Source organism: Nomascus leucogenys, chromosome 1a, assembly GCF_006542625.1.
Source record: "Nomascus leucogenys isolate Asia chromosome 1a, Asia_NLE_v1, whole genome shotgun sequence".
Lineage (NCBI taxonomy): Eukaryota > Metazoa > Chordata > Mammalia > Primates > Hylobatidae > Nomascus > Nomascus leucogenys.
The window spans coordinates 71815520-71841922 of NC_044381.1; the positions used below are offsets into that span (position 1 = coordinate 71815520).

The following is a 26403-nucleotide window of genomic DNA, read 5'->3' on the forward strand; positions in this document are numbered from 1 at the left end:
GCATTAGGCAGAATAGTAAAAATCCTCATAGGTTCAAACTTTAACCTACTATTAAGATACACTGTGAATTCTTTAATTTAAATTACTAAACTAACTAGATTCCTGAAAATGGACATGCAAGAAATCCCTGAGAACAACCTACACTATAAGAACTACTAAAAATAATGAATGTGGCTTGGCGTCTGGCTTATATCTATAATCCTAGCACTTTGGAAGGCTGATGCAAGAGGATCAGTTGAGGCCAGGAATTTGAGATCAATCTGGGCAAGATGGTGAGACCCCATCTTTACAAAATATTTTTAAAAATTAGCCAGGTGTGGTAGCCTGTGCCTGTAGTTCTACCTACTCAGGAGACTGAGGTGCGAGGATCACTTGAGCCCAGGAATTCATGGCTGCAGTGAGCTGATTGCACCACTGCACTCCAGCATGGGCAAATGCGTGATACCCTGGCTCTAAAAAAAAAAAAAAAAAAAAAAGTTAATGAATATACTTCTTCTGATACTAAATATGTCAATATTTAGAATGTAATATTCAGTGATTACAACTGTAAAGGCAAAACACACAGAAATAACCACCAATTCCTCTGTAGTTCTCTACTAATTCAATTTTGCATCCTCTGAGACTATATGTCTTTTCCTCTCAAACATCCCACAATGTCAACCACTGTCTCCAGAAATAAATGAATTCTGCTTCATGATCTGCCAACAAAACAGAAGCCAAAAACAGAAGATAGGAATTTGTTACCTTTCGGCTACCAAATCTATCTGCATTTGTGCCTATTTTTTTCCCTTCCACAACTGATAAAATGTCTATTTTCCTATTTTAGACAGGTGATCTAAAAGCTACTACTTTTTTTTTCTTTTTTCATTCCTTTCGTTGGCACCTTCTTTTAAACTATCAATCTTATCTTCTTTACTAAATTCATTGCCAAAAGATTACAAAAATGCTATAGAGTCACCTAAGCTAAAAAAATGCCTTCAAAGACTTTTTATCCTCCTTTAGGCGCCACCCCAAATCTTTGCTTCTCTTCACACCAAAGTTCTTTTTTTTTTTTGAGATAGGTTCTCTGTCGCCTAGGCAGGAGTGCAGAGGCATGATCATGGCTCACTGTAACCTCAACCTTCTGGGCTCAAGTGATCCTCCCCTCTCAGCCTCTCAAGCAGCAGAGACTATAGGCGCACGCCATCATGGCTGGGTAATTAAAAAAAATTTTTTTGTTGAAACTGGGTCTCACTATGTTGCCCAGGCTATTCTCAAACTCCTGGCCTCCAGCATTCCTCCCGCCTTGGGCTCCCAAAGTGTTGGGATTACAGGCGTGAGCCACCTTGCCTGGCCCAATAGTCAAATTTCTTGGTAAGAGTTATCCACATATTCTACTTTCATTTCTTTACCTCCCATGCCTACCCCAATATGGAATTTAACATTTTATCACTTTTATCAGAGTCACCGTTAACCTCCATGTAGCCAAATTAAGAAGTCTTCTTGAACTTAACTCCTGGCCTTATCTGATTTAGTTTATTGAATTGCTGCTTTGTTTAAAAATTCAATTTATTTATCTTTTGAACTAGTAATTCAAAGTTACGTGCTCAATTTACATGCTCAAAAAGTATAAAAATGAATAGAGAAAAGTTTCCTATACTATCCACTGAGTTTCTCTCCGTGAGGTAACTATTATTGTTAGTTTCCTTTTTATTCTTCTAGGAATTCTTTTGCGTATGTAAAGCAAATACAACTACATATTCTTATTCTTTCCCCACTTTTACACAAATGGTATTTATTTCACTTAACACATCTTGCAGATTTTTCTGTATCGTTATATAGTGTCCTCATCCTTTTTAATAGCTTTGTCAAGATATGATTCACATAATATTGAGTTCACAGAGAAGGTACCAGCCATATCATATGGTAAGTATACAATTCAGCCAGGCACGGTGGCTCACGCCTGTAATCCCAACACTTTGGGAGGCTGAGGCGGGAAGATCCCTTGAGCCCAGGAATTTGAGACCAGCCTAGGCAACATGGTGAAACCCTGTCTCTACAAAAAGTAGCTGGGTCCGTGGTGGTGCGTGCCTGTAGTCCCAGCTACTTGGGAGGCTAAGGTGGGAGGATCGTTTGAGCCCAGGATGTCACTGAAGTGAGCCTGAAGTGAGACATAATCGGGCCACTGTACTCCAGCCTGGGTGACAGAGTGCGACTCTGTCTCAAAAAAAAAAAAAAAGAGTACATAATTCAGTGGTTTTTTTGTATATTCACAGAATTGTGCATCTATCACCACTAATTTCTGAACATTTTCATCACCCCAAAAAGAAATCCCTTGCCACACCCAGCCAATGTATCATTTCTTACATGTGCCAGCAGCAGTACTTCCCAAACTTTAATGTGCACACGAATCAACATAAATTACTATTAGTCCAGGACCAGGTACGGTGGCTCATGCCTATAATCCCAGCACTTTGGGTGGATCACTTGAGGTCAAGAGTTCAACACCGGCCTGGCCAACATGGTGAAACCCCATCTCTACTAAAAATACAAAAATTAGGTGGGCATGGTGGCACATGCCTATGTAATCTCAGCTACTGGGGAGGCTGAGGTAGAAGAATTGCTTGAACTCAAGAAGCGGAGGTTGTAGTGAACCGAGATCACGCCACTGCACTCCAGCCTGGGTGACAGAGTGAGACTCCATATCAAAAAAAAAAAAAAATTCAGCTGGGCGCGGTGGCTCATGCCTGTAATCCCAGCACTTTGGGAGGCCGAGGCGGGTGGATCACGAGGTCAGGAGATCGAAACTATCCTGGCTAACACGGTGAAACCCCCTCTCTACTAAAAATACAAAAAAATCAGCCAGGCATGGTGGTGCGCACCTATAATCCCAGCTACTGGGGAGGCTGAGGCAGGAGAATGGTGTGATCCCCAGAGGTGGAGCTTGCAGTGAGCCGAGATCATGCCACTACACTCCAGCCTAGGCAACACAGTCCTGCCTCCTATTACAACAATTAAGCAAAACATCTCAAAAAACAGCTTAATTGTATATTTCAATTCTCAATTGAATATATATTCAGTTTTATTTTCACTTTTACTTTTATATTTATTATTATTTTATTAAAATAAAAGACAATAATAAAAGGTGAAATGCCATGTTTAACCAGAATTCCTCTCCCTGTGTGGCTGAAATGATGGTAAGGTCACCCTAATTATTTCTATTTTGTTCAATATGTTTCAAGTAAAGCAAGTGACTGAAAACTTCAGAGTGAATATGAACAAATTCCTAATTTAGTGACCATGGAAAGCAAGTAATTGGACTAAGATAAAAGATAAATACACTTAAAGGGACTCATAAAAAGAATTTCAAAATACTTTTAAAAAAGAGTCAACTTTAGACTTCTTTTAATAGCCCACCTTAGTTGCTGGGGATTTTCATGGATACCAACCACCCAGTAGTGATCAGATTTTCCTTTGCAGTGCTCTCTTGTATTACATATAGGAGTCCATGTATTACCAAGTCCTCTGTTAAGCATTCGAACAATTCCTTCTGAATCCACGTAACAAGGGGTACCTAAACACCAACAGAAAAAGAAATCACTTGGAGACATAGCTACATGTTGTTAAAGAAACCCTATTTCAAATGTATTATACATACCAAGGATTCAACTTTGCTTTCAAAGGCAAAACACAAAACAGAAGCAAATAATCTAAGATTATTACTGTAAAATTTCATTAACCATATAAAGACCTAACTGAAAAAAGAAAAAAAATTGGATTTGATATGACTAAAATTTACACAAATAAAGTGAAAAAACTGAGTTTCAGTGAAAACTATGCCACCTGCTGGAAGATAATAATAATTTTATTTATTTATTTATTTATTTATTTTTTTCCGAGATGGAGTCTTGCTCTGTACCCAGGCTGGAGTGCAGTGGCACGATCTCGGCTCACTGCAAGCTCCGCTTCCCGGGTTCAAGCCATTCTCCTGCCTCAGCCTCCCGAGTAGCTGGGACTACAGGCACCTGCCACCATGCCCGGCTAATGTTTTTTTTTTTTTGTATTTTTAGTGGAGATGGGGTTTCACCATGTTAGCCAGGATGGTCTCAATCTCCTGACCTTGTGATCCACCCGCCTCAGCCTCCCAAAGTGCTGGGATTACAGGCGTGAGCCACCGCGCCCAGCTGATAATAATTTTAAAGCCAATTTTAGTAAAAAATTAAACATGAATCAGAAGGCTCCCACTTGAGAAATATTTAGAAAAATGACCAAAATCTGATACAAGGTGATCTTTACGAAATTTATCTTTAGTACTCTTCTTCCTCTCTCTTCTTTTTGTTGGCCTTGTCACTATTCTGTCCCCAACTACTGGGTAAGCAATTCTTACCTAGTAAAACAGAGAAGCATTCTTGTTTTCCACCTATTCTGCTTCCAACTCAGGAAATCTGTGGCAAATTACCTGATTATCCCTTTTCTTATCTGTGGCTTCATACCCCCCTTACTCTGCAAACATTAGTTTCCGCGGGGTCTGGATCTAATTGGTACTTGGGAGAAAAAAATCTATACAAATGGAAGTTATCAATGGTTCATATTATTAAAGCCTGAATGACTAACAGAAAACACATTTAGAAATGGTTGATATTTTAAAGACAAAGTGAAATTTCCAGCAATGTAAATGAAGAACATGAATCTCCAAAAAGAGAAATATTTAAGTCCCCATGAGACAGGGTTGACAGGTGATTTAAAATAAGGTACTCCTGGGCCAGGTGCAGTGGCTCACTCCTGTAATCCCAGCACTTTGAGAGGCTGAGGCAGGTGGATCACCTGAGGCCAGGAGTTCGAAACCAGCCTAGCCAACATGGCAAAACCCCATCTCTACTAAAAATACAAAATTAGCCAGGCATGGTGGCACATGCCTGTAGTCCCAGATACTCAGGAGGCTGAGGTACGAGAATCACTTGAACCCAGAAGACAGAGGTTGTAGTGATCTGAGATCACATCACTGCAGTCCAGCCTGGATGACAGTGAAACTCTGCGTCAAAAAAACCACAAACACAAAAACAAATAAAATAAGGTACTCCTCAGTGTCTTTCAAATAATCTGTCACAAGCCTCTAGAATTTGGTCTAAAATAGCACTTAACCAAAAGAAATATCATGTGAGCCACAAGTGTAATTTTTAATTTCCTAGTGCCACATTAAAGAAGAAAAATGGCTACATACCATGTATCTGAGCAACAAAAAAAAGTTAAGTGAAAAAATTTAGGCTGGGGACGGTGGCTCACGCCTGTAATCCCAGCACTTCAGGAGGTCAAGGCGGGTGGATCACCTGAGGTCAGGAGTTCAAGACCAGCCTGGCCAGCATGGTAAAACCCTGTCTCTATTAAAAATACAAAAATTAGCCGGGTGTGGTGATGCAAGCCTGTAATCCCAGCTACTCAGAAGTCTGAAGCAGGAGAATTTCTTGAACCCGGCAGGCAGAGGTTGCAGTAAGCCGAGATCACATCATTGCACTCCAGCCTGGGCAACAGAGCAAGACTCCTAATTTATTCCTTTAAAAAAAAAAATAAATAAATAGAGATGGGATCTCGCTATGTTGCCCAGTCTGGTCTTAAACTCCTGGACTCAAGCGATCCTCCTGCCTCAGCCTCCCAGACTGCTGGGATTATAGGCATGAGCCACCATGCCCAGCCAAAAAAAAAATTTTTTTAAAAGAAAAAAGGATGAAGTTAATGTTAATAATACATTTTATTTCATCGAAGATATCTCAAATATTATCATTTAACATGTAATCAACGTAAAAAAATTGTTGATTTTTATATTTTTTTCATGCTAAGTTTTCAAAATCCAGAGAGTATTTTATACATAACAAGCACATCTCAGCCATATTTCAGGTGCTCAACAGATACACATACTAGTTATTGTAGTAAACAGTGAAGCTCTAGAAAATTCTAAGTTTTGTGTATGATCTGCTGGAAAAGACACAACTTATTATTGATTTGTATCACCTCCTTGCTATTTAATAAACTTTCAGAAAAATATATTTCCCTCTTTATAAGTTTTCTAATGAGAATTCTCATGAAAAGAGACCTTAGCTGCGTGCAGTGGCTCATGCCTGTAATCCCAGCACTTTAGGAGGCCAAGGTGGGTGGATCACTTGTTCCTAAGAGTTTTGAGACCAGCCTGGGCAACATGGCAAAACCCTGTCTCTACCAAAAATACAAAAATTAGCTAGGCATGGTGGCACACGCCTGTAGTCCCAGCTACTAAGGAGGCTGAGGTAGGAAGATGGCTTAAGCCCAGGAGGTGGAGGTTGCAGTGAGCTGAGATCATGCCACTACACTCCAGCCTGGACAACAGAGCCAGACCCTGTTTTAAAAGAACATAAAAACAAGATCTCATACATAAAACAATGGCTACCTTGCCTAAAGATTGCAGCTCCCACTTCTGCCAACATATTAAAATAGAAATTTAAAATATAAAATAAAGATAATTTATTCTTAAAGAAATTAATTAGGAATAAAACAATGAAATAATTTTCTTCTTGAAGAATATCTAACACTTTATATTATACTTGTTTTTTTTAAACAAATTTATCTTGCCTTCAGCTGAAAACCCAATCCATGAAAGGTAGGATTTCCTTGTAAGAGGAAGAGGGTCACCATGCAAAATTTGTTTTTTCTTTTTCCCCAGCTCTAGCAGTTGAACTCCAAGGCACTGATCCCCATCAAATCCTGTACCTAATGAGAAAATGTAAATATAAATCAGGCATCAAAGGTTATCCAACTATAATGCAGTCTAAATTATTTTCTGTGAATTGATTTTGTGGTAAATTACTAGACTGACTAGCACTACTTTTTATGAATAACCCATCTAAGTGAGGCATCATTCAGGTATTAGAAACACAGTAAGATGTTACATGGACTCTTCACATAAAGTCCTTATAAATGGGCATTTATTCACTCAAGACATTTACAGAGAGCTTACTACACACCAGCATTGGCCTAGATACTGGGGCTACAGCAATAAACAAAGTCACTGCTCTTATTAAATTCAAATTTCAGGTAGAAGACAAATTAAAAAACACAGAATGAACAAAAAAAGTTATCGCAAAGTTAAAACAATGTGATACAGAATGTCAGAGTGGTTTGTTGGACTGGTTAGTCAAAAGTGGCCTCTCAGAAAGTAAAGTTTAAGCTGAGACATGAACTGCAAGCTAGAGCCTGCCACGCAAACATTAGGGGAAGGAACACGAAAAGTGGATGGAGGGAACAGCTAATGCAAAGTCCTAAGGTAGGAAGAATGGAGGGCTCGAAGAACACAAAGAGGCAGTATGGCCAGAACATGGTAAGGAGAAACAACAGTAAGAGATGAGGTTGGAGAGGCAGGCAAAGGTCAGATTATACGGGATCAGTAGATCACCTTGACAGCTATCAGAGGTTTGACTTTGATTCTAAAAGTGAAGGAAAGTCAGAGGGATTTGAGAAGAGGAGCATGATCTCTATTTTTAAAAGATCACCTAGGCTGCTGTGTGGAGAATGGACTGTGGAAGGCAAGAACTGAAGCTAAAAGACTAGTTAGGAGGCTACTATGACAGTCCAAGAGATGACATCTAGGTTTTATTAGCAGAAGAAATGAAAAGAGACAAATTTAGAATGTGTTATTCCATAGAATTGACATGATGATATAATTTTACTGTTGGAGTTGATGCAGGGGAAATGGAAAGAGAAGAATCGAGGTTGTTTTTAGATTTTTGGCTTCAGCCACTAGATTGTTAGTAAGCCACTTACTAAGATGCGGAAACTACGTACGAAGAAAGCTTGGAAGGAAAAAAAATCAGTGTTTGTTGTGAGCAAATTAAGTCTGAAATGTCTGTCCAAACTCTGAATAGATTTCAAGTGGGCAACTGGATGTGTAAGTCTGGAGACACAAGGAAAGGGTAGGGTTGGTGCTATCAACTTAAAAGTCATAGACACTGAGATGCATTTAAAGCCATGGGTTATGATAAAATTCCCCAGGGTGGTTTCTCAAACTGCATTTTTTGACCTATGAGTCATGGAATCAATTTTAATTTGCAACTAGCATTTTAAAAAATGAAATAAAAAAATTTAAACTGAAATCAGAGTAAATATTGTCCAGGAGACTTTTATTTCAGTTACATTTGCAGATATTTACAGAACAGTTATATAGAATATATTTCTTTTCTTCTGTTTTTCTTTTTTAAAACAGAAACAGGGGCTTGCTATTGTTATCCAGGCTTGTCTTGAACTCCTGGGCTAAAGCAACCCTCCCGCCTCGCCTCCCAAAGTGCTAAGATTACAGGTGTGAGCCACCACACCTGGTCCAGAATCTATGAATCTATTTCTTACTGTGGCAAAGCAGACAAAAAGACTGAAAGACCCTGACCTAGAGAGTAGTAAAGAAAAAGGGGATACACTTCAGCTAAAAGGTAGAGCCAACAAAAAAGTAAAAAGGGAGCTGCCAGTGAGGAAAAATATTGAAAGTATGATGTCACAGAAGTCATGAGAAAAAGGTATTTTCAATGGAATTATTTTTTTAAAAAACACAGAGATTATCAGTTGCCTTGATAAGACAAGTCTTAGCATAGTGATGGGGACTGAAGAAAGACATGAGGGGAGGAAAAAGGAGGCAGCAGCTTTTAAAAAGTGTCACATTCACAGTTCTTTGGCCCTTCCTACTAGGAGTTATTTTTGTGGAATTTCAACGCTGAAAGTTCTCTGGTCGTGCTTGCCAAATGGTAAGATTTAGACATGGAAGTAATTAACCAAATTCCACCTTGGAATTCTCTCTATAATACAGTTCTATTAAGAAAACATTTTCATTTTTATTGCTGCTAGTGAACACAACAAAATTCTCTACATTTAAAGATTACACTGATTCAAAAGGAAGTATATAATCCAAGACAAAAGGAGTAACAAAAACAGCAAAAAAACTCAAGTAATTTCCGTTTTACTTCAAGTCATAAAAGACTGAAAAAAATCTACCTCTGTGATAAACAATGAAAAGCTGTTCTCCATGTCCTGCCATTGACACCACAGGTCCAGCAAGGCTGAATACCTCTTTTTGAACCCCTCCAATAGTAAACAATCGAAGAAGCAGGGCACTAGTAGCGGCAGCAGCCCATCCTTGACCAAGACATACGGCTTCAATATCCTCATTCTGAGGCAAGTCTATTATCCACTCTTTGCTTGAATCCCAAGAACTAAAGTGCAGGCAGTGAAGCTTGCTAAAAATTAAAACAAGACAGAAACAATCAAACTTTCATATGATATTTACATATATATATATAAGTAATCATGATATTCAACAACAAAACCAAATAGTTTACTTCCTATATGCTAGTATAAGAAGTTGCTTTAAAAAAGTAATTTTTTTTTTTTTTTTTTTTTGAGACGGAGTCTTTCTCTGTCCCCCAGGCTGGAGTGCGGTGGCGCGATCTCGGCTCACTGCAACCTCCATCTCCTGGGTTCACGCCATTCTCCTGCCTCAGCCTCCCGAGTAGCTGGGACCACAGGCGCCCACCAACACGCCCGGCTAATTTTTTTGTATTTTTTAGTAGAGACGGGGTTTCACCGTGTTAGCCAGGATGGTCTCGATCTCCTGACCTCGTGATCCACCCGCCTCAGCCTCCCAAAGTGCTGGGATTACAGGCTTGAGCCACCGCGCCTGGCCTAAAAAAGTAATTATGAAATACCCTTAAAATGAACTATATTGATATATTTCCAGCCTTTTTTCTTTGCACATACATATATGTAAGTTATATTAAATACAAATTTTTTTTTTTTTTTGAAATGGAGTTTTGCTCTGTCACCCAGGCTGGAGTACAGTGGCGTGATCTCTGCTCACTGCAACCTCCGCCTCCCAGGTTCAAGCAATTCTCCTGTCTCTTGCCTCAGCCTCCTGAGTAGCTGGGACTACAGGTGGGTGCCACCGCACCTGGTTAATTTTTGCATTTTTAATAGAGACACAGTTTCACCATGTTGGTCAGGCTGGTCTCAAACTCTTGACCTCAGGTCATCTGTCTGCCTCGGCCTCCCAAAGTGCCGGGATTACAGGCGTGAGCCACCGTGCCCAGCCTGAAGGATACAAATTTCAAGTCACACAGAAGATAGTAAAATCCATGAAGTGTATCAGTACTATAATCAGCTGAAGAAGGGATCAAGAGAGGGCAATCTCTTGATTAACAAAAAGCTGAAAAAATATTTTCTTTTCTTTTCTTTTTTTTTTTTTTGAGACGGACTCTCGCTCTGTCGCCCAGGCTGGAGTGCAGTGGCGCAATCTCGGCTCACTGCAAGCTCCGCCTCCCGGGTTCACGCCATTCTCCTGCCTCAGCCTCTCCGAGTAGCTGGGACTACAGGCGCCTGCCACCACGCCTGGCGAATTTTTTGTATTTTTAGTAGAGACAGGGTTTCACCGTGGTCTTGATCTCCTGACCTCGTGATCCGCCCGCCTCGGCCTCCCAAAGTGCTGGGATTACAAGCGTGAGCCACCGCGCCCGGCTTCTTTTCTTTTAAAAAGAAAAACATTCTGCACCCACTGCTTTCCCATCATAATTTTTTTCTTGATATCTATCTACCTATTTATTTACCTACCTATCAAAACATGTAAACATCCAAAAAATATTAAGTAGAAAAAGCAAAGGAGTGACTAGTACATTTTTTGGTTTGTTTTTCTGTTTTTTTTTTTCCTCTCTCGAAGAGAGATTTTAAATCTAATCCATCGTGACAAAAACGTAGATTAATAGTTGGCCAAGGCTCGGGCTGAATTAACTGCAAAGGGATATAAGAAAACATTTTTGGATGATAAAGACATAGTGACAAAAATCTAGACTAATAGTTGGCCAAGGCTAGAGTTGAACTAACTGCAAAGAAATATAAGAAAACATTTTCGGGTGATAAAGAACATTCTGTATTTTGATTGTGGCAGGGGTTATCTGTGTGTATACACCTTTGTCAACTCAGCAAACGGGTGCATTTTATTGTAAGTAAATTACATCTCAATAAAGTAAATTAAAATAAGGGAGGTTCAAATAGAAAGAAATCTGGAAGGATACATATCAAATTGTTCATAGCAGTTATATCTGAGAGTAGAATTCTGGGAGGAGTTTTCATTTTCTGAAACTTCTATACTGTATACGGGTTTTTTTTTCTTTACAATGAATGTATATTACTCTTATAATAGTAAAAAAAAAAAAAGTACTTAACAATATAAAAAAAAAATCCCATCTCTTGCATTACTAACCATGCCATGTCATTTTGCTATGTAGTTAGAGCATGTAATGAGGGAATCATTATGGCAAAAACAGACATGTGCTCTGAGGTATTTTGGGTGTGCTGGTGTTTGTACCAAACTCTTCTGAAATTTCATATTACAAAAAATAAATTTTGTTTTATTAACTTTTGTCTTTAATTTCAACAACTGTGTCTAACAGCTTAACAGTGCCAAATTCTTCCTAATAATCTTGAGTTTACCTTGCTAGTTCATCAGTGCTTTCACATGCCAACAAAATAGCTTCGTGGGAAAGATCTGCTATTGTATAATTCAAAGTGTTTGATAAGTGTGTTGCATGGTGTATGGAGGTATCATGGAACTCCACATCTATGGCATTGTCCTGCTCATCATTATAGCAGCGAATAATTCCAATAGAGTTCCACACCTACAAACAGGTAAGATTAAATATAAGTCTGAGAAAAACTGAAGCTCCTAGAATCAGTAAGCCACAGTAGTACAAATTAACAAATATTACAATTAAATTTGTATTAAGATTTAGGTTTGGGGAGCTACTACATCTCATCTATCTCTAAATAGTTTCTGACAGGAGTTATAATACCAGAACTACAATTACTTATTATTTCCTTGGTGAGAATAAGATACATATATACTTACTAATTAGCAAATGGAGTATTTAATAATATTTAAAAATAAATTACATGACTGTTACTTTAAAAGTACATTACAGTTGTCCTTTGAACAACCAAACCATTAAATTTCTCAAAAGAAACATTTCAAAAATTGAGTTTTCTTACAAATATGAATGCAAATAACAACAGACTTTTTTCCTGTTCTAACTAGTTATTCTATGATAAAATAAATACATACATTTTATGAAAACATAATTTTTTTTTTTTTTTTTTGGAGACAGAGTTTTGCTTTGTCACCCAAGCTGGAGTGCAGTGGCATGATCTCGGCTCACCACAACCTCTGCCTCCTGGATTCAAGCGATTCTCCTCCCTCAGCCTCCTGTGTAGCTGTGGTTACAGGTGCATGCCACCAGGTCCAGCTAATTTCTGTATTTTTTTTAGTAGAGATAGGGTGTTTCACCATGTTGGCCAGGCTGGTCTCCAACTCCTACCCTCAAGTGACCCACCCACCTTGGCCTCCCAAAGTGCTGGGATTATAGGCGTGAGCCACCACACCCGGCAGAGGCAACATAAATTGATACCACTTGGAAAACTTATCTTCCACTGATGTCCATTATAGGCTCACACTAGGCCCTAGAGTTTCTAATAAAATTAGTGCCAATATTTTATTTAACTATAAATAAATATTTTATTTAACTATAAATAAAATATTGACACTAATAAAAAAATTAAGACCTATGACTTGATGACTACTGATAGCAATAAAAAGTTTTATTAATATTAATCACCACCCTTAATCTTTACATAAAAATTTATGCCAGGCTTATACTCTTCAAATTTATGCCAGGCCTATACTTTAAAAAAGGCAAAATCCTCAGAGTGGAAAACGTCATATAATCAACATAGAAATACTAAACTTTTTAACTCAGGCCAGGCGCAGTGGCTCATGCCTGTAATCCCAGCACTTTGGGAAGTCGAGGAGGGCGGATCACGAGGTCAGGAGATCAAGACCATCCTGGCTAACAAACATGGTGAAATCCCTCTCTACTAAAAATACAAAAATTAGCTGGGCGTGGTGGCGGGCGCCTGTAGTCCCAGCTGCTCGGGAGGCTGAGGCAGGAGAATGGCGTGAACCTGGGAGGCAGAGCTTGCAGCGAGCCGAGATCGCACCACTGCACTCCAGCCTGGGCGACAGAGCGAGACTCCATCTCAAAAACAAACAAAAAAGAACTCAAATCTAAGGCAAAAAGCCAATATATTCATTTTGTCTATTCATGAAATATATATTTAATGTGTACTGTATCATACCTTGTTCCAAATCCTAAGAACATATCAGTAAACAAAACAAAAATCTTTATCCTTGTGTAGCTTACATTCTGGTGGGTGGTGGAGTGAAGAAAAGGGGCAGACTTTTCCCCCCGTAGTACTTACCACCTTCTTATATGTTATACTAGTAGTTTAGTTGCTTTCTTTTTTTTTTTTTTTTTTTTTTTTGAGACGGAGTCTTGCTCTGTCGCCCAGGCTGGAGTGCAGTGGCGCGCAATCTCGGCTCACTGCAAGCTCCGTCTCCCGGGTTCACGCCATTCTCCTGCCTCAGCCTCTCCGAGTAGCTGGGACTACAGGCGCCCACCACCACGCCCAGCTAATTTTTTTTTTTTTTTGTATTTTTAGTAGAGACGGGATTTCATCGTGGTCTCGATCTCCTGACCTCGTGATCCGCCTGCCTCGGCCTCCCAAAGTGCTGGGATTACAAGCATGAGCCACCGCGCCCGGCAGTAGTTGCCTTCTAAGAAAGCACCTCCTTACTAGTGTTTTGGAGTCAGTATAATCTTCTATATAACAATGACTACAAAGAATAAGGTTTGAAAGTATTGCCAAGAATTACTGCAAGATAGTAATATTTACTTATGTTCATTTAATGTCATTTTGGAAAGCAGAATTTTATTTAATGTCATTTTCAATAAGGTTGAAACAAGATTAAAACTGTGAGCTAACCATAAAATAAACCAACCACAAAACTGTAATCAACCAAAGTGCTCCAGGCTACTTAATCAAAGTTTTAAAAAATATGTTTTATCCAAAAAAATTAACTACAGTAAGAAAAAAGTGCTGAAAACCTACTAAGAAGTTAAGTGTAGATCCAAGTCTTACCATGAATCTGTGAGTGAGATGCAAGGGTGTAGAACCTGACTGAAATGGCTTTTGCTGGGGAGTTGGCATGGATCCATCATAAAATGTCCTTTGGGATGTTACAAGTGGTAGATTGTGAATGCTGCCTTCTTGACCATCTTCCTCCTCCTCTTTGAGAAGACTAGAACCAGTTTTCAGCATTGAAATATCTACAACACAAAGGATCACAATTAAGGGAATCACGAATACCAATGAATTTGGAAAAAGGAAAGCATTATGGAATCTAGTAACTTTTTCATTCATATTCAATGACACTGACATGCTATTTGCCTCTTTCACTGTGTTAAAGAGATGCAGTGATGGTGCGAAAGCAATGGTGGGTAAAATTCCTGGTGCCTTAGCACCAATCAAGGCAGTGGCACCTAATTGTATTAGTCATTACTGCATTGTTAACCACTACTCACTTGCAGTAAAAATATTAATTTTATTAAATCTTGACGCTTATACAGATTTTTTTTTAAAGTTCTGTGTGCTTAAATGAGAAGTGTGATGGTTGTCTTGAAAAAAAGCACTTATGCAATTGTTTGAATTGTAAGCTGAACTAAGTGATTTTTTTTCATAGAACACTACTTTTACTTAAAAAACAAATGCCAGATAAACTATGGTTATGCAGAATTGGATCTTTGGCAAACATTTTCTTGTAAATGAATGAAGCGAGCCTGTCAATTAAGAAAAAATAACTGGCAGAATTTGTTGCCAGTGATAACATTTGAGCTTTCAGGCCAGGCGTGGTGGCTCACACCTGTAATCCCAGCACTTTGGGAGGCCGAGGCGGGCAGATCACTTAAGGTCGGCAGTTCCACGTTGACCAGCCTGGCCAACATGGTAAAACCCTGTCTCTACTGAAAATACAAAAATTAGCCAGGCACTGGCCGGGTGCGGTGGCTCACGCTTGTAATCCCAGCACTTTGGGAGGCCGAGGCGGGCGGATCACGAGGTCAGGAGATCGAGACCACAGTGAAACCCTGTCTCTACTAAAAATACAAAAAAATTAGCTGGGCGTGGTGGCGGGCGCCTGTAGTCCCAGCTACTCGGAGAGGCTGAGGCAGGAGAATGGCGTGAACCCGGGAGGCGGAGCTTGCAGTGAGCCGAGATCGGGCCACTGCACTCCAGCCTGGGTGATAGAGCAAGACTCCGTCTCAAAAAAAAAAAAAAAAAAAAAAAAAAAAAAAATTAGCCAGGCATGGTGGCACATGCCTGTAATCCCAGCTACTCGGGAGGCTGAGACAGGAGAATCGCTTGAATCCAGGAGACTCCATCTCAAAAAAAAAGAGCTGGGCACAGTGGCTCACGCTTGTAATCCCAGCACTTTGGGAGGCCAAGGTGGGTAGATCATTTGAGGTCAGGAGTTCGAGACCAGATTGACCTACGTAGTGAAACCCCGTCTCTACTAAAATACAAAAATTAGCCAGGCATGGTGGCAGGCACCTATAATCCCACCTACTCGGGAGGCTGAGGCAGGAGAATCACTTGTACCCAGAGGGCAGAGGTTGCAGTGAACCGAGATCACGCCACTGCACTCTAGGCTGGGTGACAGAGCGAGACTCCCTCTCAAAAAATAAAAAAAAGAAATTTGAGCTTTCAATTAAAAATTAAGATATTGGAAAGCTTCTATTTGCCATTATGAGCTTCACGACTTTCTAATACTTAGAAACTGCTGATGAGATTGGAAATAACACTAGCAGATATAATTTACAGCCAGGTGCTGTGACTCACACTTCTAATTCCAGCACTTTGGGAGGCTGGGGAGGGAATATCACTTGAGGCCAGGATTTCAAGACCAGCCTGGGCAACAAAGCAAGATTCCATCTCTATAAAAAACAAAAAATTAGATGGGCATGGTGGCATGCATCTGTAGTCCTAGCTACCTGGAAGGCTGAGTGGGAGAACTGCTTGAGCCCAGGAGTTCAAGGTAATAGTGAGGTGTGATGATACCACTGCACTCCAGCCTAGGTGACAGAGCAAGATGCTATCTCTAAAAACAAAAATTAATTAAAAACAACATATTTAAAACAAAAATAAATAATTTATATTAGATAATGAAAAGTGTCAATATAAAGAAGATCTATAAACTTCAGTGAACCAATATTATCAATTCATATGCTACAAAATTAAACATGATTTTAAAAAATCCATTCAACATTCAAGTCAGACCAATGAATTTTTTGATTTTGTTTTGTTTTTTTCTGAGACAGGGTCTTGTTCTGTTGCCCTGCCTGGAGCCCACTGTTGCAGTCATGGCTCACTGCAGCCTCGACCTCTCAGGCTCAAGAGATCCTCCTACCTCAGCCTCCCAAGTAGGTGGGACTACAGGCACACGTCACCACACCTGGCTAATTTTTAAAGTTTTTTGTAGTGAGGAGGTCTCACTGTGTTGTCCTTGCTGGTCTTGATCTCCTGGCCTCAAGCAATCATCCTGCCTGGGCCTCCCAAAGTGCTGGGATTACAGGTGTAAGCCACCATCAGACCAATGAATTTTAACATAACAGAGCTGTAAGAGTTCATTCAAGTTTTCAGATTACACTTTGCAAGTAATCTTTAGGAAACGATCATCTTCTGAGTCTTGGTGCAACATCAAAGAATATCCACAATTAATTGAATGTGCCATTAAAAGATTTCTTAAAATACTTCTCTCCCTTTTCAAATTACATATTTATGTGAGGCCAAATTTTCTTTATACACTTCAAACAAAAACAATGTATGGCAATAGACTTAATCCAGAAAAGTAGATGAGAGAATCCAGCTGTCCTCTATGACAGACATTACAAAGATTGCAATGCCACTGTTCTCACTAATTTTTTTTGTTTTTAATAAAAAAGTACTATTCATGTTTACATGAGTTTATTAATGTTATTTTTAAGTGAATAAATATTTTTAAATTTCTGAATTTTTATTTCTAATATGTAAATGACAATAGATGTAACTCTATATAAATAAATGCTCTCAGAAGGGTCCTCAAAATTTTTTAGAGTATAAAGGCTACTGAGACCAAAACATTTGAGGACTGCTGTTCTATAAACTCTGTATGACTTTAAACAGCACAACATAGCACTGCACATTGGCATTTTACTTGATAATGTTCAAGTGTTATTGTAGCATGTAAGTTGTTACAATAAGCACTCTATTTGAAGATTTTAAATTACAATCTCAATTTTTTTAATAGATACAATACTATTCAGGTTATCTATTACTTCTTGAGTTAGCAGTGGTACTTTGTGTCTTTCAGAAAATTCATCTATTTCATTTAAGTTGTTAAATTTATGGGCACGAAGTTATTCATAATATTGCCATTATGCCTTTGATATTAATAGTAGCACTGCCATACAGACATATATTGTGAGTTACAGCTGTAATTTTAAATTTTCTAATAGCTGTGTTTAAAAAGTAAATAGAAACAGCCATAATTTTAATAATATAGTGCATTTAAAATATATATTATCATTTCAACATGTACTCAATATAAAAAATTTCCCAAGATTTTTACATTCTTTTTTTCATATTGTCTTCAAAATCTGGTTGCACTCCATGGTGAAACCCTATCTCTACTAAAAATACAAAAATTAGCCAGGCATGGTGGCGCACGCTTGTAATCCCAGCTACTCAGGAGGCTGAGGCACAAGAATCACTTGAATCCAGGAGGCGGAGGTTGCAGTGAGCCAAAATCACACCACCGCACTCCAGCCTGGGTGACAGAGTGAGACTCCGCCTCAAAAAAAAAAAAAAAATCCGGTTGCACTCATAATATATCTCAATTTGAACTAACCACATTTCAAGTGCTCAATAGCTACATGTGGCTAGTGGCTACTACATATTGGATAGCACAAATCAACAGATCCATAGTGATAGCCCACCTCTCTTTCATTCTCTATGTTAGTAATTTGTGTCTTCTCTTTATTGATCAACCACGATAGATATTTATTAATTTTATTGATCTTTTCTTTTCTTTTGAGATGGAGTCTTGCTCTGTTGCCCAGGCTGGCGTGCAGTGATGCAATCCCGGCTCACTGCAACCTCCACCTCCTGGGTTCAAGTGAGTCTCCTGCTTCAGTCTCCTGCCTCAGTCTCCTGAGTAGCTGGGATTACAGGCATGCACCACCACACCCAGCTAATTTTTGTATTTTTGTAGAGACAGGGTTTCACCATGTTGGCCAGGCTGGTCTTGAACTCCTGACCTCAAGTGATCTGCCCATTTCAGCCTCCCAAAGTGCTGGGATTATAGACGTGAGCCACCGTGCCTGGCCTCATTGATCTTTTCAAAGAACCAGCTTTTGGTCTCATTGACTTTCTCTATAGGTTTTCTGTTGTCAATTTTATTGAATTTTGCTCTGTATTATTTCCTTCCTTCTATTTGCTTGGGGTTTAGTTTTCTCTTTTTCTAGTCTGCCATAGCAGAAGCTTGGATTATAGATTTGAAACCTTTTTTAACAAAGTCATTTAATGCTATAAAGTTTTCTCTAAGCACCACTTTAGCTACATTCTACAAATTCAATAATGACTTTAATAGTGTTAATAAAAAATCCAAAATATTAATCAACAGGGTAATCACATGCACAAAGTCAAATTCTTACCAACTGAGTTTTCATCATCTTCTAGGATGTGACTTCGCTGTCTAGGACGACCTGAAGCCATCATGAGGTCTTCATCATCCTCATCATCATTTATAATCCCTTTTGAAAAAGAAGGGATCTCGACTGCATTGTCATTTAGAAAATCACCAGCATTACTCGTATCATCTCCATCAAAAAGATCATTGTAATCCTTTTCCACTCTGCTAGATACCTTGAACAAATTAATACAAATTATAAAGTAAAAGTGAATGATTTAGAAAAACTCAATTACTAAAAAGGTAAACTTTTAATATGCACCTATAAATTCTACCAAGCAGCAAACTCACTGAACAGATAAGAATAATTAGTAAATGTATTTATGAGAATTGTATTTATATTTACACAATAAGACCCAGTCCTTATTTCAAATGTCTTGTAATCTGCGGATGGGATGGGAGTATAGGGACTGACATGTAAACAAATACTGTATATGCCAAAATATAAAATAAGATTTTATTCCTCAGAAGTCATTCCCCAGAAGAGAAGTCACATTAATATGATAAAGTCCCTATAAAGTCTCTCATATTGTAAGACAGTCTCTCATTTACTTTTATTTTGAACAAGATACTGCATAAGATACATTTTCTTTATATTATCTCAGTTAAAGTTAGTGTTTTGATACTCATAAAAATAAAGTGATAGAACCAATAGAAAAACAAAGAAGGCAAAGAAATTCTACATGAAGCCCTGGCATGGTGGCTCACACCTGTAATCTCAGCACTTTGGGAAGCCGAAGCAGGTGGATGGCTTGAGCTCAGGAGTTCGAGACCAGCCTGGAAAACATGATGAAACCTCATCTCCACAAAAAATTAGCCAGGCATGGTGGCATGTGTCTATAGTCCCAGCTACCTGGGAGGCTGAGGTAGGAGGGTCACCCGAACCTGGAAGGTCAGGGCTGCAGTGAGCCATGATCTCACCACTGCACTCCAGCCTGGGTGACAGAGTGAGACCCTGTCTCAAAATAAATAAATTTTTAGATCATTTTTAAAAGTGAAATGGTAACCAAATACACTGCAAAGATCCCAAGTTACTCCTATAGGATGAATAAAAACTGTACAAATGTTAAGCCAATGGAAATTTATAGTTTGGCATAAAAGTCTAATGAGAACACCATTAACAGATTAAAAAGTATTATATCATAAACCTTTTATTTTCATTTATTTATTTTCATTTATTTATTTATTTTTTGACAGAGTGGAGTCTCACTGTCGCCAGGCTGGAGTGCAGTGGTGCGATCTCGGCTCACTGCAACCTCTGCTCACTGCAACCTCTGCCTCCCGGGTTCAGGCGATTCTCCTGCCTCAGTCTCCCAAGTAGCTGGGACTACAGGCGCATGCCACTGCGCCCAGCTAATTTTTGTATTTTTAGTACAGATGGGGTTTCACCATGTTGGCCAGGATGGTCTCGATCTCTTGACCTCGTGATCCACCCGCCTCGGACTCCCAAAGTGCTGGGATTACAGACGTGAGCCACAGCGCCCAGCATTTTTTTTTTTTTTTTTTTGACACAGAGTCTCACCCTGTCACCCAGGCTGGAGTGCTGTGAGGTGATCTTGGCTCACTGCAAACTCCGTCTCCCAGGCTCAAGTGATTCTTCTGCCTCAGCCTCCTTGAGTACCTGGGTTTACAGGCCTACACAACCATACCTGGCTAATTTTTGTATTTTCAGTAGAGACGGGGTTTCACCATGTTGGCCAGGCTGTTCTTGAACTCCTGACCTCAGGTGGTAAATCCACCTCGGCCTCCAAAAGTGATGGGATTGTAGGCATTAGACACCGTACCCAGATCCTCATAAACCTTTTAAATGGAAGTAAACATAATTGTGCTCTGAAAACTGATGTTTAATAAAATGAGATGAAAAAGTGTTTCTAAATCCATACATTGAAAAATACTTGATATGAGTAAATTAATAACTAAGTGCTATAAGAAGATATTTAACCATTCCATTTATAGTCCTAAAAGTTTATGTACTCAAGCTGACAAAAAACTGTTTTTGGATTTTCTTATTAAAAAAAATGGGGAGGCCGGGCATGGTGGCTTATGCCTGTAATCCCAGCACTTTGGGAGGCCGAGGTGGGCAGATCACCAGGTCAGGAGATCGAGACCATCCTGGCTAACACAGTGAAACCCTGTCTCTACTAAAAATGCAAAAATTAGCCAGGCGTGGTGGCACAAGCCTGTAATCCCAGCTACTCAGGAGGCTGAGGCAGGAGAATCACTTGAACCCGGGAAGCAGAGGTTGCGGTGAGCTGAGATCGGGCCATTGCACTTCAGCATGGGCAACAAGAACGAAACTCCGTCTCAAAAAAAAAAAAAAAATGGGGAGGCCAGGCGCGGCAGCCCATGCCTGTAATTCTAGCACTTTGGGCCACGGCGGGTGGATCATTTGAGGTCAGGAATTCAAGACCAGCCTGGCCAACATGGTGAAACCCCATCTCTACTAAAAATACAAAAAATTAGCTGGGCGTGGTGGTGGGTGCCTGTTATCCTAGCTACTTGGGAGGCTGAGGCAAGAGAATTGCTTCAACCCAGGAGGCGGAGGTTGCGGGGAGCCACCATTGCACTCCAGCCTGGGCAACAGAAGGAGACTTTGTCTCAAAGAAAAAAAAATTTTTTAATGGGGGACTGTGCCTCATATTTATGATGAAGGCGATAAAATGTTCACAGGTGTGAAATTAGCCCAGCTAATTTTTGTATTTTTAGTAGAGACGGGGTTTCGTCATGTTGGCCAGGCTGGTCTTGAACTCTTGACCTCAGGTGATCCACTGGCCTCGGCCTCCCAAAGTGCTGGGATTACAGCCGTGAGCCACCGTGCCCAGCCAAATTTTTTTTTCTTAATTCACTTTTTGTTTTTACCAATGTTACACATACATACACATTAGTTGGGCAGTTTTACAAGGCATGCTATGAAAACAGCCCTCTCCACAGCCCCAACTTACTTCTCTACAGAATAAATCTTTCCAGCTCTTTCTGTTGTTTCTTTGCTACTTCTTCCATACCTGTAAATCATATTCTAGTAGAATTTTTTTTCACTTTTAATCACCATGTTTAATAGATCCTATTAACTTCCATCTATGGAAGATGAGGATCTGGTACCCTTTCACAACCACCCCAACCGCCATGCTTGCATGTACACTATTCTCCGACCCCAATTCTCCCAATATAGATAGATATATCCTCCTTGTGGTTCAATCAATATACAGTATTTAGGTTATTAAGATCATGTAAATGCTATTCATGGCTGAATAATAAAAATAATAGCCAACACTTATAAAGTATGCCAAACCTATGAAGTGTGCTAGACACTGTTCTAACTATATATAATTCACTTAATCCTTCCAATAACCCCAAGTGGTTGGCATTATTCCTATCTTTTTACACATATAGTATATTATGATCACTTTTCCTTTCTTTTACAACTTTTTGTTTTCCCTAGAGTTAAGAAACTCTCTCTTTACATCTTTTCTCTTAGACAAATTCCCCAAAGATGATTTTTCCAATCTCCTGCCTGAAACGCATAAGACTGGCTGACAATGTTCTGGGAACCTAGCAGAAGGGAGATGGTCATTTCAACATTCAAGTATCTAATCTTTCATTTAATCCTCTGTTTTCAGCACAGTATTTCCCCCTTACCCAAGACCACTCAACTGTAACCAGTGTCCCTAGACCAAGGACAGTCTATTTCATCTTTTCTAAAAAAACAAATCTCCAACATTCTGCCAGAATGCATGTGAAGATGGGGGAGGGCAGGTACCCAGCTTTGAACACAGATGTTGAGACTAGAGGACTCTACGTGCTTATTAAATCACCTCTCCTGTTTTCAGCCCCACTTTTAGAAGCACCTAGTGCTACCAAATTCTGAATCTCTGGGGATTCAGTGAGGCAAACTGAGTAGCACCTCAGCTTCCAGAAACTAGTTTTCGAATTCAACTTTTTGAGAAGCTGAAGTGAGTTTCTCATCATCCTTCTATTTTCTAGCCTCCACTTTTTTTTTTATTTTTTAGATGGGGTCTCACTGTCATCTAGGCTGGAGTACAGTGGCACAGTTACGGCTTGCTGTAGCCTCAACCTCCTGGACTCTAGTGATCCTCCCACCTCAGCCTCCTGAGTAGGAGCACGAAACTACAGGCACATACCACCACACTTGCCTAATTTTTATTTTTTTATTTCTTGTGGAGATGGGGTCCCACCATGTTGCCCAGGCTGATCTCAAACTCCTGGGCTCAAGCAATCCTCCCAAAGTGTTGGGATTACAGGTGTGAGCCACTGCAGCAGGGCTCAAAATTATTTTTATAATCATCCCTTCAACTGTCTCCTTTAACCTTATGAGATTATGCATTTAAGAAAATGCCTTTAGTATAGTTTTTGTGGGGGTTTCAGAAGGGACAGATATAAATGCATGTATTAAGTCTGCAATCTGTAACCAGAAGTCTAAACTAAGACTTGAATATAAATAGGTACATCTGCCAGGTAGGGTGAATAATGAACAAAATCAAGAAGGTATAAAACAAGGTGGCCTGTTTAAAGTTGCTCAGTAAAGCTGCTTGACTATGCAGAGGAGGTGTATAGGTAGTTCTAAGAGTTAAGGCTAATTCAGAGTAGAAACAGTTTGCAGGCCAAACTGAGACCTGATACAAAACAGTATTTAATGAAAGGTATTCCTTGGAAAGGCATTATATGGAGAGAAAAAAGTTTCTTAGTAAAATACACTTGGGAGACATCAGGTTAAACAAGTAAGAAGTTTTCTTACTATAGATTACTACTCAGCATCTACTATAGTAACATGAAAGGTAATTTTCCAAGAAAGTAAGGCAGTTTGTGATGTCTTCCAAATCCATATGATCACAGAAACATTTTGAAGAAACTGTTGTACCATACTCCTTTTTACCTTACTGCTTGATGTCTTTCCACTGGGGTCACAAACATTCTCTAGAAGCCCTAGATTTCCTTCCGCATCAGTATATGATATTTGACCACAAGTAGGATGCCATGCCAGACCACAAATTGCATAACCTTTCTCATGTTTCACCCTACAAATTAAAAAGCAGGTTCTAAAAATACTGTCAAGAAAAATACAAACTGTACATTTCTTTAGGTAAATTTTAGTTAGGAAAGAATAAATGACTTTTGACAATAATTTATAAATAATATAAATTTAGTTATATTTTCATTCTGACAATCTGATGGCAAATTTGAAATGTTTCAAAATAAAAAATTCAAAACTAATAGAGATGAGCAAAGAAGAGACAAAAGATACACTAAATCATACCTTTCCATGCAGTCTTTGGTTTCCACATTCCAAACTATAATTAGACCATTAATACTACCTGCAGCTAAATATTGCCCACAGGGAGACCAGGTTACTATATTGAGGGTCTGTAAAGAAAAACAGTTAATAAATAATGATTTTGTAAAATTTCAAACTAAATACTCATTTTATTACCAATTCAATTTTTTCACTTTTTTTCAAGAATTTGGAGGGCAATCAACCAAATTCAAATTTTTATATCCCTGTTCTATATTATTTCTAATTATATTTGATACAAGACAAAGTTTGCTTATTTTCTAACCTTATTTTTCAATAACATTCAAGTATCACTACCAGCTATTACTTTATCATGAAAAAATTATACTGGTACAATTTTATTTTATTTTTAGAGTCAGGGTCTTGCTCTGTCACCTAGGCTGCAGTGCAGTGGCACCATCATTACTCACTGCAACTTTCAACTCTTAAGCTCAAGCGATCTTCCTGCCTCAGCCTCCCAGGTAGCTAGGGCTACAGGCATGTACCACCACAACTGGCTAATTTTTTAGTGTCTTTTTGTAGAGATGGAGTCTTCTTTTGTTGCTCAGGTTGGTTTCGGATTCCTGGCCTCAAGCAATCCTCCTGCCTCAGCCTCTCAAAGTGCTGGGATTACAGGCATGAGCCACTGTGCCCAGCCACTGGCACAATTTTCAAAGCAAAACCTAAAAAATGTTATTATCCTAGAAAGAGACACAATTCAAGACATCCTCTTAGCATTCGCAATCAAGATGAAGAAAACTAGTAAGTGAAGTGAACTTTAGTAAGCCATTGCTGACCTACTGGGCTTACGTTTCCTTACTGTAAATATCTGTGCATGTAAGAGAAAGAGAAAACAGACCAACAACCTTTCTTGCTCTAAAATTTCAGAGTCCATGATCACAAGTCTCAGTGAAACTCACTTAACAATAAAGACTAACTACTGATAATTTTAGAATAACTTGTTCTAATACTATGCAAGGGTTAAATCTGACTTCTTATAACAAAGACCTATTTAGTATCCAGTTATTGATCAAATGAAGAAAGGATGAGCTGTTAGAAGATGGACCACATACAACAGCCAGGAGTTGTTTTCCATTCCAATAATATTTAACGGCAACTGTATTCAGGCAAACTATGCATTAACTGCTCCTTATAGCCCATTGAAAGTGTCACTTTATAAAACCTACCTGAGAGATGAAATTATCTGAAAGATCAAATTGATGACTCCAAGATTCTCTTCTATATAGCTTAACAGATTTTTCCACAGGAATTGCCAGTAACTATTAGAAAAGATAAACAGCTTAAACAAAAGTTTACATTAAATTGAATTTGAAGAGGGAAAAAGCCACAAAATTCATTCAGATAAATTTACAAGACATAAAAGCAAATTAGTTTTTATTGTTTCTGTTTTTAAGAGACGGTGTCTCACTATGTTGCCCACGTTGGTCTCTAACTCCTGGGTTCAAGGGATATTCCTGGCTCAGCCTCCTAAGTAGCTGGGACTACAGGCATACACCACTGTGCCAGGCACAAATCTGTATTTTAATTGGCAACTAACGAAACTCAGAACATTACTTAAAATTTCAATAAGCAAAAAATAGGTGATAATTCGTCATGGGAAGAGAAAAAAATAAAGGTGATCACTCTATTGCTTGCACCCAAAAAATGGAGAACTTGTAATTACTAGTACTTTTTGTATGATTACTTTTTTCCCCCAAGAGAGAGTCTTGCTCTGTCACCCAGGCTGGAGTGCAGTGGTGTGATCATAGCTCATTGAGCCTCAAACTCCTGGGGTCAAAGGATCCTCCTGCTTCAGCCTCCCAGATAGCTAGGACTACAGCCCAACTAATTTTTTTCCTGTTTTTTTGTAGAGATGGGGTCTCGCTGTGTTGCTCAAGCTGATGCTGAACTCTGGCCTCAAGTGATCCTTCTGCCTCAGCCTCCCAAAGTGCTGAGATTACAGCATGAGACACCATGCCTGACCTTCAATACTACTTCTTAAGGAATCTAGGCCCTTCTAATTTAAAAATTCCTCCCATTTGTTGGAGGAAAATAAAGACAGAATCCTTCAAATATCTTGAAAAACAAGAAATGTATCTTCTCATGCATTATGCTAAAGAAACTGATTAGTAGAAAAAATAAAACTGTGTATTCTTTCCATGATTATCCAAAAAAGGATTAGTAACATACAATAAAAATGTTATTTTAAATAATTTTTAAATTAGATTTTTTTGTAAGCAAAGAAAAATACATACTACATTTCGATTATCACTTTAATCTAGAATGTACATTGTTAAAAGTTCACATGGGCTGGGTGTGATAGCTCAGGCCTATAATCTCAGCACTTTGGGAGGCTGAGACAGGCAGATACTAGAGCTCACGAGTTTGAGACTAGCCTGAGCAACATAATGAGACCCTGTCTCTACAAAAAATAAAAAAATTAGCTAGCCATTGTGGGTGCGTG

At 39.0% G+C, this 26403-nt stretch overlaps 1 protein-coding gene across 2 annotated transcripts in view; it reads right to left on the reverse strand.

Moving 5' to 3' along the window:
- The window catches only part of WDHD1 (WD repeat and HMG-box DNA binding protein 1), an 88331-nt gene that overhangs the window by 37934 nt on the left and 23994 nt on the right, over window positions 1–26403 (reverse strand). For both annotated transcript variants that reach the window (XM_030810856.1, XM_030810852.1), the window contains 9 exons: window positions 25127–25219; window positions 23925–24031; window positions 23544–23685; window positions 18618–18828; window positions 14011–14198; window positions 11470–11654; window positions 8983–9224; window positions 6580–6717; window positions 3397–3553 (listed from right to left, as the gene is read on the reverse strand). In XM_030810856.1, coding sequence (XP_030666716.1) covers window positions 3397–3553; window positions 6580–6717; window positions 8983–9224; window positions 11470–11654; window positions 14011–14198; window positions 18618–18828; window positions 23544–23685; window positions 23925–24031; window positions 25127–25219 — 1463 coding nt within the window. The remainder of the gene's footprint in view (window positions 1–3396; window positions 3554–6579; window positions 6718–8982; window positions 9225–11469; window positions 11655–14010; window positions 14199–18617; window positions 18829–23543; window positions 23686–23924; window positions 24032–25126; window positions 25220–26403) is intronic.